This window comes from Daktulosphaira vitifoliae, unplaced genomic scaffold, assembly GCF_025091365.1.
Source record: "Daktulosphaira vitifoliae isolate Bord-2020 unplaced genomic scaffold, ASM2509136v1 Scaffold_2, whole genome shotgun sequence".
NCBI classification, from domain to species: Eukaryota; Metazoa; Arthropoda; class Insecta; order Hemiptera; family Phylloxeridae; genus Daktulosphaira; species Daktulosphaira vitifoliae.
The window spans coordinates 42372681-42392335 of NW_026099573.1; the positions used below are offsets into that span (position 1 = coordinate 42372681).

The 19655-nt window shown below is 27.1% G+C and overlaps 1 protein-coding gene across 3 annotated transcripts; it reads right to left on the reverse strand.

Moving 5' to 3' along the window:
- Window positions 1-642: 642 nt before the first annotated feature.
- Window positions 643-18986, reverse strand: LOC126899517 (integrin alpha-PS1). 3 transcript variants are annotated; one of them, XM_050674503.1, is made up of 18 exons: window positions 18595-18986; window positions 17545-17672; window positions 17218-17244; window positions 7681-7784; window positions 7313-7440; window positions 7025-7236; window positions 6752-6962; window positions 6399-6536; window positions 5911-6312; window positions 5620-5851; window positions 5319-5562; window positions 5112-5260; window positions 4797-5038; window positions 2536-2762; window positions 1608-1873; window positions 1455-1549; window positions 1199-1325; window positions 643-1132 (listed from the first exon to the last, which is right to left on the reverse strand). In XM_050674503.1, the coding sequence occupies exons 1-18, from the start codon at window positions 18795-18797 to the stop codon at window positions 917-919; spliced, it is 3351 nt and encodes a 1116-aa protein (XP_050530460.1). In that variant the 5' UTR covers window positions 18798-18986; the 3' UTR covers window positions 643-916. The 3 variants fall into 3 exon arrangements, with proteins under 3 accessions (XP_050530460.1, XP_050530461.1, XP_050530462.1); XM_050674504.1 differs by lacking the exon at window positions 17218-17244; XM_050674505.1 differs by lacking the exons at window positions 17545-17672; window positions 18595-18986 and having other exon boundaries at window positions 17203-17232.
- Between the last annotated feature and the right edge of the window lie 669 nt (window positions 18987-19655).

Below are 19655 nucleotides of genomic sequence, written 5' to 3' on the forward strand. Positions count from 1 at the left end.
AAGAAAAATGTAAATGCAATACAACTTTTGAAAATGATATAGTGCACCAATTATTTTAGTATCTCTAAATAAGCTATTCATTTTAATATTTCTCATAAAATTGTATTTTTGAGAATTAAAACTTTGAAATACTATATAAAAATAGAGGAAATTTTAATAAAAAATGTTCATAGGTATTAAAAAAAAAAAATAGTTCAATAGATTTTATATATATATATATAACAAGCATATTCAAAATAAATTTAATTTAAATGCATACTAGTTTAAGATAAATTTAATGACTAGTTCCAAAAAATCTAACTATCAAAATAAATAATTTCACCCACCATTTCTGCTGTAGATTGATGAGAATTTCTGAAAATAATGGCTTATGAAAACATGAAAAAAACTTACTAAAATACACATAATATAAAGATTACAAAATAAGATTGTAAAAAATATTCATAATTGTATTTTTATAAAAATTAATTTATTTAAAAAAAAATACGAACACATATTTATTCCAAATTGAATATACTAAATTTTAATATAGTACACTTTAAAAATACACATTACAAAATAATATTGACAAGCTGAAGTAAGTTATTTGCAGCAAGGTTTTGATAGGAAGACAAGATGTCAAATATAGTAAAAATAAAAATATCAAAATTACAGTAATAATTTTAAGTTTCTTATATAAGTAATATGGCAAAAATTTACAAAGATAAATAAATACATCTGAAAAAAGTTATATATACTATCAATAAAATAAGTCTACATTTTTCATTATTAAGTCTTGTAGAAATTAAAAGTAAAACTTAAATAAATTTATAGTTTTTAATGAACATTTACACAGAATTATGTGTAATAATAATAAATAAATTATGTGATTTAATAATCAAATGACTATTTTCACAATTATCTAGTATGTTCTAGTTTAATAATCATAGTAACTATCTTCTACCCTGTGTTTTTCAATGTTTCCACTTAATGTAGGATCAGGTCGTCTCCTTTTGAAGAAACCTAATTTCCATAATAAAAATGTTAACAATAATAATAAAAGAATACCAGCCAATATTGCTAAAATAATTATCCAAAGTGGAATAGGCTCATTCTCCTGTTGTAATAAATCCACCTTAGCAGTAGTTTCCACCTATTAAATAAATATTAGCATTAAATTAAAAAATTATAATATTCTAAACAATAAAATGTATAAAACCTCAGCTTCATCGTCCAAATAGTTTAGTTGCATTAGCATTTCATTAGGAACATGAATTTTGGCTCTAGAAACTATTTGAACTGAATGGACTTTGGAATAATCTCTTAATAATGTAGAATTCCATAACCTAAAAAATATTTTAACAGTAGGAATTATATTTTAAAATGAAAAATAAAATAATCAGATATTAATTGTTTTCAAAGGTTATAACTTTTTTATTCTCTATTATGATATATTGAAATTGTATAAAACCAACCTAGCTTTTATAAAAATAGTAGCTTCTTGATTTTTTTCTAAGTTATTTAGCATGCAACGAAATTTGAAACATTGAGCATTCCCAAGAAGACAATCCTTAAAAATAAATGTATTATAATGCTTGGTAAATTATCTTTTATTGCCTAATAATTACCATTTTTACAATTTCTTTGGGTTTCCCATTATCATTAATATATGTTTCAGCACCTAGAATATAATTTTCTTCCCTGCGAATTCTATTTTGATAGAAACCAGTGCTATTTTTTGTTTCACTTGTTACTGTTTTTGAATTCAACAAATTATTTAGACTATTATCTTTGCGGAAGTTTTCTAGTGGAATTTCTTGGACTCCTGGACGTACAATTAAATTTAATGGGTTGACTTGCCCAGATGCTAAAATGCATTCACCACCTCCTAAGCCTATTAAACAATTAAAATATAAAACTTTATTAGTTAAATTTAGGGTTGGGTTCTTCGATGAATTAAAATCTTTCACGGTCAATGTACAAAATTTTGATGGGTCAATTAGTCACATTAAAGTTGAGTTATAATTTATTGAATTTTAATAGTAAACTGAGTTAAGTTACTACGTACTTTAAATAGTAATAATAACTTTTTAACCTAACTTAGGTAAGATAATGGACATTTTTACTTGTTAATATAAAAGGTAATGTTTTTTATTTGAAAGAAATAATATATCTTATAGTTTTTATTGTATAAAATTATATACAATAAAAACTACAAGAATTTTTTTTTTTTTTTAAGTTATCTAGTTAAATTAAGATATTTAACTAACTGAACTTCCAAATTTTTAACGTGCTAGTTCCTAGCACTGGAAAAAATAAAACAAATATTTTCATGTTATAATGACTTCTTCTTTTTCCTTGCCTTAATCCAAAATACTTGGGGTCAACCAAATTAATACATGGGTCATGTAATAATGACTAAATGTACAAAAATAATGTTGTATAATAAAATTTTAGTGTAGATATTTTATTTGTACTAGTAAAAATCATTCCAATTGATTGACTAGTCTAAATACCTCAGTTAAATTAAATAATAACATTGATTTAAATTCTTACTTTCAATGTATGGTCTTTCATCAAGATATAGTAGCCATTTTCCTGATGAATGGCTGGCGATTTGGTAAGGCCATTCAATACGAACCTCCAAATTAGACACTTTCCAGGGGCCAGAATTAAATACTTGATATGTATGTAGTACTCTCAAACCCACTTCATCAAAATATTTCACAATTAAGTCCTCTTTTATTTGACCACCATAAAATACTTGTTCAGGTCGAGCCAATCTAAAGACAATATATTTACATTAATTTTTCTGAAGCATTAAACAAATTTCGATATAACTTTTAATTTACTTCAATATTTAGATAATATAAGGTCTGTTTAAAAAATACCAGGATTTTATTTTTAATAATTACAAAAATGAAGTGACACACTATTTAAAGACATCTCCTTTAACACACTTTGTATGATATTCAGTCGTCTTAGTAATCTTGCAATTTTTCAAAAGTCTTTTGGAACTATTCAAATGTTAGAGCTTTAAGTCTGTTGCCATATTAGTTTTAATTTCCTTCTTTTTTTTTCTACGGTTGACTTATTGCTGGTCGCTCTGGAACTACAGTCAGGCATTACTTCAAAATAGCCAATGTATAACGAAGCCAAATTAATCAAGAGCTGATATACAATGTGGTGTAGCCTGCTCCCGTTATCTCAGAGTAGGATCCGTTGCCCGGGTTGCACCACATGGAAGTGGAGTTAGGACTTTGTGAGGGTCGGCAGAATAACTCACAAACATAAAACAGATGCACACACACGTAAAAACAAAATCCTAAGGCGCTAGCCTATACCAACGCCTCAGATCCTCCTGTACCGGCCGGCGTGACTGCCTCTATCTCTTGTTTTAGTTTTCTGTACATCTTAAAACCGTTGTCCTTTAAATGTAGATTTTAGTCTTGGTAAAAGAAAAATATCATATGGGACCAGATCAGAAAAATAGGGAAGTGCAGGACTATAGGTGTGTTTTATCAACCAAAAATTCACGAATCAAAAAACTAGTGTTGTATGTGCTGGTGCATTGTCGTGGTGAAGAAACCAAGTTTTATTTTGCCATTTTTCTGGAAACGTTTAGCGAAATTTCTCTTGCAAACGTAATAATACATCTTTATGAAATATCTGATTAACTGTTTTGGGTCCATGGGACACAAATTCATAATAAAAAATACCTTCAATATATAAAAAAAAAAAAAAAAACTAACAACATTATCTTAACATTTGATCTTCCAAAACGTGGATTATCTTCAGTTGATCATCTTTGAAACATTTAAAAACCACTTAAAAGTGATGAAACAACTTAATGAATCTTCCTCAAAAGCAGTTTTAATCATTGCGTATATTTCCGTTGAATTTTTACCAAGTTTTCTACAAAACTTGATACACACACATTTTTTGTTAATTTCAGATATGTTGACAATGCCTTACAAAGCAAACTGACTGAAATTAATGACGTGTAATACTAAACTGAGATAAGATAGCAACCTCAAGTTTTGTTTAAAATATTCACTTATATGTTGGAATAAGTCTATTTAAAATTTAAACCGTTTTCATGTATAGATTAGCCATAATAGTATCTGTCCTGGCACTTTTTGAACAGACTTCATATACAAGTGAGTCAGAAAGATATGACAAACCCAATAATCACTTAAAAGAAATTTTTTTTTTTTATAAATAATTATTACGTTCTTAGACTATGTTTAAAAAATATTTTTTTTTATTTATCACTATTAATAAGAAAAAATATAAAAAACTAAAATTTTATTATTATATATATTTTTTTAATTTTGAAATGGGCATTTTTTTTATAATTTCAAAAAAATTTAATGGATTCATTGAGTTATAAGCATATTATACATAAAGTAGGTGTGTATCTTGGGTGGGTATGGTCTGTACCGGTTTAAGTATACTCTACATTAATATCATACCCACTCATTTATTAAAATGCTTGTAACCAAGTACTTGTCTTGAAATTGTTATCAACCTTTTAAAATATTTTTTAATTTCAAAATGGTTGGTTATTTTGAAATTAAAAATAAAGTTTTTTATTGTTACTGCTGATAAATAATAAAATATATGCATTGAACGCTTTTTAAACTAACATTTAAAAACATTTTCAACAAAATGATAATTGGATCAAAAGTTATGGGAATTATCATATCTTCATAATCGACCCTGAATAGCTCAAAAAAATATTATTTTTATCATATATGATTTTTTTTAAATGTCAAATAATATTTTTTTTTATTTGATTATTTAATTATACTTACCCTTTTAAAGTTAATTCTGCTTTTTTTATCACATTAGCACGTAAATTAAGTGGACTTTGAGGATCATCTTCATGTGATGTTGAATTAGAAAACACAGTAAACTCCAACTGTTTTACAGAATCATCTAATTGTTTAGGGTCAAACCTCAACTGAATGTTAGAAATAGATGATTTCTTAAATGGATTACCCAAAGCACAAACAACCAAAGTTTTATTAAATGGATTACAATCAATTTGTTTTGTCTATAAAAAATTTGAATAATAAAATATGTAAGTAATTATAGTTATTCATTTCATTTATTTTTATAGAGCTCACTTCATCCGTTTTTACAGATCCGATGTAACTGAATGAGTAAGGATGTGATACAAATAATCTACATTCGTAAGCAGATTCTCCAATATTATATACTGTTGTGTTTAATAGAACTTCTTGGTGTTGGCCCATTACTAAGTCATACTCATTAACTGTACAAAAAAAAAAAGTTACATTCAATCTTTTTTAGTAAAATTTTTTACTATTTACCTGTAGGTGTTAATGGTAACACCATTTGAGAATCTACATGAAGTTGACTTTCACATCTATCATTATTACCACAATCTTTATGAAATGTAGCTATAAACGTTTTTTCAGCTTGATTTTGATTCAGTACAGGAAAATCAGCTAAAGATGGTACTGGATCACCTGGTTTTAAAGTAGGAGGATTATTTTGAACTAACCAATATGAGATGCGGAATGCAATTGGAGATTGGATATCAAGAGTATTTTCCTACGACAAAAAAAAATGTTTAAAAATAAATAAATAGTTTAACAATTATTAAAATACCTTTAAATATGCAGTATGTTGTTGGCAATTTCTCTTTTTATTGTGGTGTAAATAAACTGTATTTTCAACAGTATTTGGTTTTAATGTATCATCAGAACCAAACCAAATTCTCGAAAATTTCCGACCTAAAAAGGTTTCTGCTTCTAATCTGTATTGCAATTGAGCACCCCATTCACCACCAGATCCAGTCTTAACAACAGATTCCAAGAAGCAACACGTTTCAAACGTAAAACTATAATAGAATAAAATGATTATGTTATTTATAAAATTTTATAACCAATTAATTTTTACCAAGTATAAGATGATGATTTATTGAAGGGACATCCATATTTTGTTGAATCAATGTTTTGAAGATTTTCTATTGGTGTAATACTTGTTGTTATATCAACAATTGGTCGAGCTCTAATTAATACAGCTACATCACTTTCATATGCACCAGCAATTAAGTCAGGATAGTCATTTTGATCCAAATCTATTCCATTAGTACTCAAAGAGTATCCCAAAGTTTTAATTTTTATATTGCTGACTTGTAAGTTTTCAGCCTTTATTACTTGAGAAGGTTCTGTAACTATACCTTGAGCAGATCCTAGATAAATATATATAGCACCATTCCCTTCATAAGGAGCGCCAACAGCTATATCGTCATAGCCATCTTTATTTAAGTCGCCTAAATTACCAATAGCAAATCCAAATCTAAAAATCATTAATTATTATAAAAGATTAATAAAATCATTTTTAATGGAAATTTTAATAAAAATATTAATTTTTTACAAACACACCTTGATTCTGGTTTTCCAACTAGTTTTATTGGTGGATTACAAGTAAAGCAGTGGTTTTCATTATTCATATAAATGTAAACCGCACCACCAGTGTCTTTTGTGAAATAAAATGGAGCACCAACTATTAAATCTGGTTCTCTATTGCAAATAACAGCAATAATTAGTAGTCATTCACAAACAAGAAAATAATGTAATACAGAGAAACCTCCTTCTAATAGACTCTCTATTAAATTTAAAAATTCTATGGTTCTGAATTTTTTTTAATAGATTAAAATTAACCTCTAATAAATAAAAAGTTTGGCTCACAGTGTTTCCTTTGAAAGGAGGTTTCACTGTATAATTTGTCAACACACTTGTCTCCATTAAGATCAGCAGTTGCTAACTCATAGCCAAAACTAGATGCAAATTGTTCGCCACTTATAACTAATTTTACATCCATAGGATTCACAGAAGGTCTTAATCGAGTAAATAGCACTACTTGTCCCGTTCCATTGGCACGTGGTGCTCCAGCAGCATATATCATTCTTTGTTGTCCCAAAAAGAATCCAGCAGTTACAGACATACCTGAATAATATTTATTATTAATAAAATCAGAAATCTAAAATAATTTTGTATAAGATTATCACCTAAATAGCTGTCTTTATCAATTGGGGCAGATTTTTCAGATAGAGGACTGAAATAATATGTTTTATCTCTGTGCAAAAAATCATCAGAGATACTGACCATGAATAGTGTACCTCTCCAAATAGTTGTTCCTGGAGAACCAATAACAATAGTATCGTCTTCTAACAATATGCCGCTTGTACCAGCTTGACAATATCCAAACTGCTCATGGCCACTGTTGAGTTTTCAAATATGAATAACATCAATTTTTTAGCAATAAAAAAAATTGTTTTATTTATTTTTTGTCATACTTAGTTGTTGGTCGACCCTTACATGGTTCCCAACAGTTATCAAAATCTAAATTCTGAGTCAGTGTATAACAAAGACCTTGTCCCCATTGATAGCCAGGACCACGTGTGATGTATCGATGGGCGCAAACCTTTAATAAAAATTTAAATGAAATAAAATATAATTTAACAAAATGAGAATAAATGTTATATATTATTAAAATCATTTTTCTTATTAAGCAAAATTAGTAATTATTTTAAAAATATAGTCCGGATTTTTTTTTAAATACGAAACCATAATTCAACAAAATTAATATTTTATTTTCTTATATTGACATACAATAAATTATCTTTAATTTATATCTAAATGATTGAGAAATATATATAAATACCATGACTTTACCACCACGACCTTGACTGCGGACTGTAACTCCTAACCATTGTCCGTCTTTGATTTCTTCCGCCAAAGGCGGTGCCAAGTGTTTGGAATCGATTGCTGAAGACAAAATAAAAATTTAAAAATATATAATTCTACAAATAATTTGCATGCTATAATGATTAATGCATGTTTATTTCATGATCAAAGCATATGTTTAAAAATGTCTAATAATTAAAAAAATTGCACAAACACAATAATAACATGACTTAAAAACCTTTTAACTTTATTTAATGCGAGTTAACCGTATATTTCTGCTACCTTAAAAAATAATACCCAATACTTTCCCCATTAGCGTTGTTTAACAGTTAAACGACAATTCCCAATTATTAGTTTTATAAAGTCAATTGACAATTAATCAATTATCCTTGAAATACGTCACAAACCCATTAAGTATTCATGCAATCCAGTTATACTTTTTTACAATTTATATTTTACGATCTCTTGAAGATGGATCTTGTGGTAACAGCAATACGGAACAGTCTAACCTAAACGAATTTCGTTATCGCTGCACCGAAACACAACATGTTACCCAATAAATTATACTCCTCAATAATTTTACTAGAGTTAAACGTTTATAAAACAAACAACTATTAACTAGTAAAATAGAACGATATATTAAACTTTTTTAAATAACTCGTGTTTTCATAATTACATATGTATGCATAGAAAATGAATGATATTTATTATCAATTTCGCCCATGCAATATGTCTAATTGTCCATGCAACCACGACCTTATTGTGTGCACATACAATTGTATAAATAAAAAAGCAAAATGAAAGTTGATTAGATGTACAACCAATATCATTGTTATTGTACAATATCTATTAATTCAAATCAAATTAGCATAATGTAAATAACAATAACTCATTGATGCTTACGTTATGCTACTTTACAAATAACCGGTCAAAAATACTCTGCATGGTGACCGTACACATGAATGAATTAAAATTGGAACAGACTTAATCGAATAATACTAACAATAATTGCAATAAATCATACTAAAGTGAGCTTTCTCAAACCGAATACCGATGACGGTAGTGTATATTTAACAGATTTGAGTGATGACAGTAGTAGATATTTGAATGTTCGACTTTATCAGAGATACTTTTTATAGCGGAGATAAATGTCGTGGTTCATGAAAGGGAAAGGTGCGACATTATACTCAAACCGTGTTAAACATTTTCGAAACCTGAACCTACGCAACAAAAGGAAAATTGTTTATTTAAACAAAAAATTTATGATCCTTGAATTAAAGCTCCACGATGATCGGTGGCATCATTAGTGAACGCGATAAAACGATAATCCTTGAGAAAAATTAATGAATCACATCACAACTAAAAAATGTTATGAGCCACACCTAATTGTTTGCGATTAGTTTAAGACAAAGAAATTTAAGTGGTAACTGAAGAACACCATTCGTCATATTTCCTTAAACAATTTTTCACGTATCACGTACTAAAAATATTCACAATTCACCTCAGCGAGTGTTTGACGGACATCGAGTTTTGAGTTATCTGTTATTTCGTACATATTGTAGTTTAAGGAATATGACTTACATTGTTATTAATGTACAGAAACGGTTATATTTTAAAAGACTATTAAACAATTAAAAACTTAACGACAACCGTCGTTGTACCAGAGAAGTTTAACTACAACACATGGCGTAACTATCATAAAAAGATACTAAATAATAATAATTTCTATTTAATAGTTTCCAAGCTGTTAAAACGTTACTACTTTTTCATAAAATTGAAAATACCAAGGACCGATTCTTCAAACAATAATAAATTATAACATGTTCCATAAATGAATTTATCACAAGATGATATCTAATGTAGTGTACTCTTAAAAAATAAAATAAATTTAATGAAGGAAAATCAATTGATTAGCCTACTAAATAAAACCTAGTAATAATAAGTTATAATACTCATGAGCTATAAATAAATATATACATAAATAAATAGAAACTTATTTTTTAGATAATTTGCACGAAGATTTTTTTAAGCGACGAATGTTATTTATTATGCTAACATTTAATGCGGCCGGTCAAACCGGCTGTTGGCGTGGCGACTCTTACCCACTTCCTCTCACTGTGCTGACTTCGTATAGCTACAGCGTATACTAAAACAGGTATACGCTTAAAGTGAGGTAAATGTAAGTAAAGGTAAAGTTTTAAATAAAAGCTTAGATAAATGTGAGATATAATTTTTTTTGTCCAGATTTTTGGTTTTATTTTTTTTTCTAGGCGTATTTTAATTTTTTAAATGTATTTTACCTAAATGTTAGATAATAACTATCATAACTTGATATTATATATTTTATTAAAATAATTCAAAGAAAAGGATTAATTATTGGAATGGCAAAAATATGGCAGTTATATGAAATAAAAATTTATTTTGTTAATGTTTTAGGAAGAATAACTTTTATTTTAGATAAGTGAAAGTTAAGTCGGTTAATAGTAAAAAATCGAGTCCTAAAATTAAAAATTTTTGTCATTTTGTTTTGAAAATTAATTGAACATTAAAAAAAAATTGCCTAATTTGATTGGAGTTAACTTTTTTTTTTACAAAAAAAGTCATTATATTACAATAAACCAGCTTTTTATTTAAATAATGCAAATTTAATATTAAAGTTAAAAATAATATTAGTGAAATTATTTACCATGAATAATCAGATTTGTTGATTTTTTTATGAGAATTGGTTGTCTTATATAGATTGCTATTCAACTATAATTTAATTATTGTAAATTACAACATATATTCAGTATCAAATAAAGTATAAAATGTAAATTTTAAACAGTCATACAAACTAAAACAATAAATTCTGCTAAAAATAGAACGAAAAAGAATAACAACAATAATGTAGCAAAAGTAGTGTTCGAATAATGTGAACATACCGAAATAATTAGCAGCACACATTTGATAAATTGGATCTATAAACAACACTAATGAGCGATAAATAACAAATAGGAAAATAAGAAAGCCCGAAAGGTCTATTAATAGCAATAATTTTAGTTTATTTGTTGAGCGAAAAGTTCAAACAACCGTTTTCAGCAGGTGGAGAAAAAATATTTCGAAAACGACGACAAATTCATTAATAAATTTTAATTCGATGGACGGATTTTGAGAAAACGAATATTGCAGTCAATCGAGCCAAGTAGTAAATGCAAATAAAAGATAAGTTAATGGGCAAAAGGCAACGTGGCAATAATAAGCGTTAAGAACGTTTTTAACGCTCTGTCTTTTTCAGTTTTATATACTTATAAAAGCAACGTTGCCAGTTTGTTATAAACTTATTGCTATATTGCGGGCCACGAGAGAACGCAACTGAGTGACTATTTGGTAAGATAGGCCCCTTCTATCTTACCATTTGGCTGACGAGTTGCGTTTTCTTGCAGTATATTTACAGTGCCAAACATCTATGATACTTTAATTCTACCGGTTACATGAATTTGTCGCTCTTACTACACCCAAAGAAAAACCTCAATCAATTTTGATAGAGAAATATTATCAAGGGTTTATGATAATGTTTTATTAATACGAACAAAATAATTATTCTTATAAATAATTATTGTTCAAGACAAGAAAAAAAATGATCATATTGATAAATATATCATAGATTCAATAGTAATGATATATTTATCAAATTGAACAATGAATTTATTATATAGATCGAGGTTTTTCTCTGGGTGTACTTAACTTGATCGATTTCAGAATATACACATTCTAAAGTATTTGTCCATCGAATTAAAAATAATGAATTTGTCGTCAATTTGTTGGGTAGTTTTCAATTTATTTCTTTAGTATATTAGTGTTGATCGGGTATGAATATTTTTATCGTGAAATTTTAATAAAATTTTAGGAAATTCTTGATATGCGACTATTCATCACATAACTTTGGAATTGGTCTCCAAGTAAGATAAAATATTATTTAATTTTTTTTATGAATAGTCTTATAACATTTTAAACGTTACTGATGTACACTATTGCAATATTAAGATCGAACAAAATAATTTTCTGGCTTTCTACCGTATTGTTATCTGATATACATGAAAACTAATTTTATGACCTAAAAACACATAAAGTAATAAACAACGAAAATAGCTTCCTTTCACAAGTCCTATAAAATAGTATTTGACTAAATTATACATAATTAATTTTTTTGGAAAAATAAATCCACATTGGAATAAATGTTTAAAATATTAACTATACCTAAGAAATATTACAAGCATACTACACTAATACTTGAATAGTTATTTATCATAAACCAAGATTAATATTTTTAAATAATTCATCTATCAGTAAACAAGTTTTTCTACTTATTCTATTGATTTCTCGACCTCCTCCTAAGAGATAAATATTTGTTTGATACAATATACGAATTTAAAGATATACAATAAATATGAATATGTTCATGGCTTAGTGGTTGGAAATGTGCGTTATTTTATTTACGCATTTATTAATGTAATTACCATTATTTATCATTAAAGAAACTGTTATGTAATATTTCTAAAGCAATATTCATGCCAATCTTGATTACATTGAAATTTATTCAATACATTTAGGAACCAGGAAAATAATCGCTTAGAAATGCAATTTAATAATTTTTACATTACTCGGAAATTATCAACTTTTTTGGTGTATTGAATAATGTTACAAATGATCAGTTAATGTGATTTTTTAAGTAAAAATCAGATATTTGACAAGTTAAAAATATTTTAATTCAAATTATAAAGAATACGGGGAAACTATGATAGATTCTACAAAAAGACTTGATCAAATAAATGGTTGTTGTAATAAAATATAATACCAATAGAGACGGTCACACTAAAATGTTTTTGGGAATCCTATACTGTCATGATAGGAATTTAAATACGTTCATTATAATTATCAATCGCACATCCAATAAGGAAAATAACGATAATTGTTATTCTCTAAACTTGAGAACCAGTATAGTTTACACCCATGCGCACTTACATGTGACCATCTGTACAATCTCAAAATGGTATTGAATAAAGCAGACGTTGTCGATAATTACTATCGAAAGAGAGACCTCTAAACAAAACTATAAATAAATCAAAAATAAAATTAGTACTCTAAACAAACGGTTTATTTTTACACGGTCCACACGTATATAATGCACAAATATTTTTGTACCCAACGTTGAAATAAACAATATTTCACATTGCCCTCATTTCTCACTTAAATCATAAGTGATCATTATTCAACACCCGTATACAAGCACACCCCCTACATTCGCTTAATTAAAATTAACTGATTTTTATTACTAGAAAAACGCCTTGACAATTAAATCTGTGTATGTGTGCCATTGACCTTATAATAGATGCACTTTGAGAAACGCCACTCGCTAGTATTTCTAAACTTTTCTAAAAATAGCGCAGGAGACTCTATTCGACGTTTAGAATAATAATTTATGTATTGGTACTTGTAGATTTCCTTGGTCGTAAGAATATCTTAATATTGAGCGTCAATTAAATCGCTAGATAAATTGCAAAGTGAATAATTCCGATGATAAATTAAGTTAATGACGAATACAAATCTTAAAAAAACAGTACTCTGTTAAACTAATGAAAATTTGATTATAAATACGTGCGTTTTAATCATGTAATTAAAAATAGTGGTTTTATTTTACATCTTTAGTAAAATGTAGTTAATTTTCAACTACAATTGTGCTAAAATTTAATACCTACAAAAATTGAGATAACAATAGATTGAAAATTTAATATGATGAATATTTGAAGTATACTCATATTATCATTGCTGATTAAATTCGCCAACAACAGAATTAGTTTATTATGTACGAGGATAAAACTAGAGTGATAAACAATTGTAAAAATACTAGAACTATTTTCTGTTAGACTTAATAAATGTACTAATACATCACAAATACGACGTAGGAAGTCCACCTGATGTAAAGAATACAGTTAAACGCTTTGGGCGTTCATTATAGATATGACTGTTTTTTAAGATGTATCATACGTTATACCACATACCGCGAATGCTGACTTTGAACAATTAGTGTCGGTTTGTCGTGTTCAAATGTATTGTAGTTGCGCACACATGGCACATAGTGAAAAATGAACACAAATCTATACGCGCTTTCTCGTTACTTTTGATTACTACAAACAAAATCCTGACATTATATTATGTTTAAGTCACAACCGCACGGACGCGTTTTTTTTCAAATGGCGCGGAATGCTACTTTAGTCAGCGTTTAATTTTGATAAATGCGTTTTTGACATACAAGGCTAACTCGTGAACAAAAAAAATAAAATAAACAGCAATCATTAAAATTAACGATTCAACGTGCAAACTAACCCTACAGTATTTGCTAATCAAACGTGCATTTATTTTTTCAGACAACATGCTATATAAAACTAGCAGATGCATTTTTCATTATTTTTTTTTATCAATTAATAACACATAACCGATATATGCACTTTGTGTTCTTAAGGAATAGTAACATGCAATTGGACATTTAAACAAAATTATTATTTCAATTTAATTGTTAAAAAAGGCGTTGTGCCTTCTAAATAAAAAAGCTAGTGCGATGGCGGTCTGAATAATACTCAGAAGTTTTATCTGGACTAGAATCGAACTAACAACCACTGAAAGTGTTGAAACTAAGTGGTGGATCTAAATCCCAGCCAATAATATTAATACACATAGGCGTACATTAAATTATTGGTTACGAGACTTGCATGGTGTAACTAAAGTGTTCATTTCGATTATGACATTTAGAGTCAAAAAGTGATATATAGTTATTTTGTAATGTTTTCTACCATGCATCGTTGATAACCACAATACTAAATAAATAAATACCATAAGTAATGATTGTAAATACTCTATTTATTTTCGTTTCATTGTACTTTATTCGATTGACACTATTAAATTATTTGTATGCACAAATTAAACTACAAGTTAGGGGAGAAAACGCCCACGTGAAATATTATATAGTTATAATATCGGAACAGATGTTGCTGACACGCTATGAATGTACTGTATATACACATAATTTATTTCTGTACCGCGTTTAAAGGGTAATATCAATATTTTAATGTTACTTAAAATGATTTTTTACGATATATACGAACAAGGAAACCTAAAAAAACCGGTCGTCATAAAATTATCAAAAATGTATTAATATTAATTTTCATGGAATATTTAAAAATCTAATACTTCATAACAACAAACGACTGTTATTATTGTTTCTTATTTTTTGGAAATAAAATCTTATTTCCTGAAGGTAATAAGATACCGACGCTGTATCAAGAATATAAAATAAAGGCGTTTTTGTTAGTTTACACATTATATTAAAAGAAAATGTGAAATTACCGGTATTTTCTAAAAAATACACATACAAGTCTCTCACGCATATTATCAGTTAACGACGACATTATCTCATGTGGGCGTATAAGTAACATAATATTGACCTTAGGGTTCATCATGGTTTATTCAATGTTGCGTTCTATGTAATATTATTCAACAGTTGGATATATGTCTCTCAAGTGTTTATTTCATTTAAACACGAGACTAGTTCATAAAAAAGATCTGATAGCATGTGTGTATGTAATATTTACACACGCAATATTTTTACACTAGTCATGCCAGCCAAATATTTTAAAATACTGCAAAAAACTAATGGGTCAAAAATAGATAAGTGTCTGTATCATATGAAAATTATTATTTTATAAAACAATGAACGAAGTTTGCGCTAAAATAATTACTATGAAAAATAATTTCAAATAAAACAAAGTCATAATGAAAAATTACGGTTCTCATAAAATTTGAATTAATGTAATATGTCGTTATTTTACGACTACCATAATTACAATATAATAATTAAATATATTTTAGGAGGAAAATAATTTTATGAAATAATAAATTAAAAGGCGAATTTGAATATTTATGAGGTATAGTTTAGGAAGTTCTTCTTCGTTATAATAATTTATAGTCTCTCTTTAAATCGGGTCTGGAATTATAAATATTTATACATTTTTTTGAGCCACTTTGAAGGGTTCTATGTTTTTTGTAGAACTTTGTGGTAAGACTATAACAGCATGGCAATAATTTTTGCTTTTGTAGAGATAAACCCCCTGAACCCTCTCGACTATAATCTAGGTAACAGTACACAATTAAGTTTCAAAGTCGATTAATAAAAATTTGTACTAGTTAATGGTGTGTTATTCATAACTTGATAAAAATTATAAATCCAATTATTTTACTAGATATTTTATTAGTTATTAAGTAATGCTTAATTAATATTTTTTACGACTTTGAAACCAATTAAGAATCATAGTGGCCTCTCCCGAAGAAAAGTTCTTAATCATGGATACTTAAAGATGGATGTCAGTCCGTTGCAAGAGAGAAAAAGATGACGACTTCAAAATTGACTAATCTCTCACTGAGCAAAAGGAGACGATCGTAACTGAGTCTTGGACCCGAAGCAGTGCGAATAAGACACTGCCGCGTTACCCATTGATCACACCGTCCCTCGTAATGTTTAATATAATAAAAAAATCCAAAACAGACATAATAATATCGTCTTTCATAAAATTTTAATATTTTAACTAAATCATTATTTTAAAGTAAAATTATTATGCAGTAAAATAAATATATGAATTTACATTCTCTAATATATGAAATCAAGCAAAAAAATTTTTTTTTTTTTTATTAAATGTACAGAATGATTTATAAATCATGAACTACTTGATAACTTGTAGAATAATAATAATTTTGAGTATTTTTTTTTTTTTTTTTTTAGTTTTCAGTTGCATATCATTCTTGATGAATCCATTAGTAAGTATATTTTTGATTCTTTCCTTATACATTATATAGAGGAATTAACTTTTTCTTTTTAATGGAAACATACATATAAAACAGAAAATTATTAAAAAAAAATTATTATTTTACAAGTAATTAAATGGTTCATGATCTGTAGATTACCTTAAATATTATATATTTACATAAGAAAATTAAAAAAATATTATAATCAAATGCCAGAAAGTGTATGATAGTAATTTATACATACTTCAAATACATTGTTTACAAAATATTTTTATATTTAATTAATATTAGCTACTAATTATCAGTATTTTTCTTTACTAAAAATTTTCTTATCCTGCTGTGAATACAAAGTTAAAAACACAAGCTATATTATCAAAAATATTTGCATTCACATAAAAAACTATCCATGCTAATTATAATAACACGCTATCCAAATATTTTAAGGTAAAAAATTCTAATGAGTAGGTGAATATAAATTTCAAATAATAAAAAGCAATATTTACATATTAGCAATGCTGGTTATAAAATGTCCAAAAATGTAATATGTATAAAAATCATAGAAAAATTCTAAATAATAATAGGCTTTGTACTATGTTATGATGCAACACATAACATTTCAAAATGCAAATCGCAAAACAAATCATCAACAAACACAAAATAAATTTACCATGGTTTCACTTACAAGGGTCATGGTGTCCATTGAGAGGGTCTGTTTTAAAAAAGAAAAAAATTTATTATAAACATTACAATTAATTATTTAAATATCTAAATATTAGTTCATTTAATATTATTTACTAATAACTCATTTTGCAATACTTTATTTTCAAGTATTGTTTTGATTAATTTTAAACAAAACCAGTCATTTTATACTGAAACTGAACTATACACATAACTTATTCACAATTATAATATCTTCAAACACAAAAAAATAACTATAATTATAATAATAAAGTAATGTAAGTTATAGAAACTTTTTCAAAAACTTCATAGAAGAAAAACTTTGACTTACTTCGTTTTCCATCAGTCACAACTTGTTCGCAATCATCATACCATGTAGTTAAAGGACACTTCCACAGAGCTCCAGATTGATTAGTTCCTGGTTGTAGATTTTGATCTAAAGGTGCACCAACTAAAATCCTATAAAAAAAATTGTAAATTATTTATAAATAAGATAAAATAAAGAAATTACAACAATTAAAGCATTTTTTAATGAAAATAATTTGTTTAGGCCCAGATTATACTAAAATAAATTTGATGAGTTGTTCTGAAAAAAAAAAGCAGTTCATTAAAATTATTCCTCTTTAGATCAAATGTTCAAAATTATGTTATCAATTAATAATTCAAATAATTCATAACTTTAATATAGATAGAAGGAATTCTACCAGTTTATTAACTAGTATTAGTATAAAATCTCAGAAGGCTGAAATTTTTCAATTCAACTTGGACTTCATTTGAAATAAAAATTAATCAAATAGTTGAAATTATAATTTTTGTATGTAAAATTTATTTAGAAGCTGAAAAAATATATAGATATCATTTATACAATTAAAATATATCTAGTATTTCAAACACATATTAAATTTTGCACTGATTTGAGAAAGCTTAAATAAATTTGATGTTTCTGTTACAAATATTATGGTTTAAAAAATTTTATAAAATAAAGAATATACTAATTTTCTATCAATTAAATCAAATTAAAAAAAAAACAATTGATTTGAAATATTTTTTACATAATTTTATAATTAATAATTTTCTATCCAAAACATGATATACAAAATAGTTATTAATTTAAGTGCAATTTTGATTTTAGGACTAAATTAGATAAAGATAATATAGATAACACATTGATTTGTCCCAAATTATTGAAAAAATTGTTTGAAATCATTAGAATACAAATTAGCTATACATGTCATAAAACACATCAACATAAATTAACTAACGGATCGTCAATATTTGGTCAGTAAATGAGTATACAATTTCCGACATAATCATTATGCTAGTCACGTTTTTAAGTTCAACGGTCATTAAATAAAATGTGAAGATTCTTCACCCAACTCACCAACTATTTTCGACTTGTCCTTTAAGTTCATCAAACGACTGATGGCCAGCTACCGAATATCCAAAGTATGAACCATAATGACCATGTTTAACAATAGGTAATCTCGTTTCCAAGTTGAAACCTAGAACGGTCCAGTGAACAATGAAGCTGTACACGACTAGCAAAGCCGAGAGATTCGAGATTACGATCATATTAGGAGACATTCGCTAGTTATCGGTTTGTCAATCGATAAAAAAACGGAATTTTCTTACATGTATAGCCATTATTTTTATTTTTGAAAACCATCAACGTTGATCGTACAACTACACGAAACACACTAAGAACGACAGTACTCAACATACAACTGTTACTCGAAGAGCGACAACCTGCACTCGGCTACCCGTGGGCAGCATTCGTAAACAATAGCATGTTATCATATAAGTAGTATCAGTACGATTGTTCATTGGCCACGGTAAGTCATCGCCGTAGGGTTATAGCTACTTGTTCGTGGGCGACATCACAGAAGCGCACATTTTTCTATAAGTTATTGTATTACCTCATGCCGTAGCGCGCTACAAAATGATACATTTCTTTATTTTATTAAGAGTTATATTTTCATGATATATTTTTAAATCCAATTATTTTTTCTATGTATATCACGACGTTTGTATTTGCTCCATATGACTTCTGTAAATCATTCGTATATATCCAAACAATTATCTAATTATTCCCAAATGTAGTGTATTATATCGGAGTAGACTGTTTAAAACGCTATAATTATCCTTGTTTCAATTTTTTTTAATTCTACAAAAATAGGGTCTTTTCCTAGAAAAAAAAGTTGTCGAGTAGATCAGGTGATCAAAATATAGGTAAAACTGGATAACTTAAATGTTAATGAGTTAAGGCACTTGCAGCTTATTAAAAACTGATTTTTATTTTGTTAAAAATCCATATGATTATATGAACATAACTTTAAATTTATTCATTGTTGACTGATTATGTAAAAAGCAGTATAAACTTTTTGTGAGTACATAATATTTTCAATGTCTCTATAATAATTGAGTCTCTATTATTATTTAGTT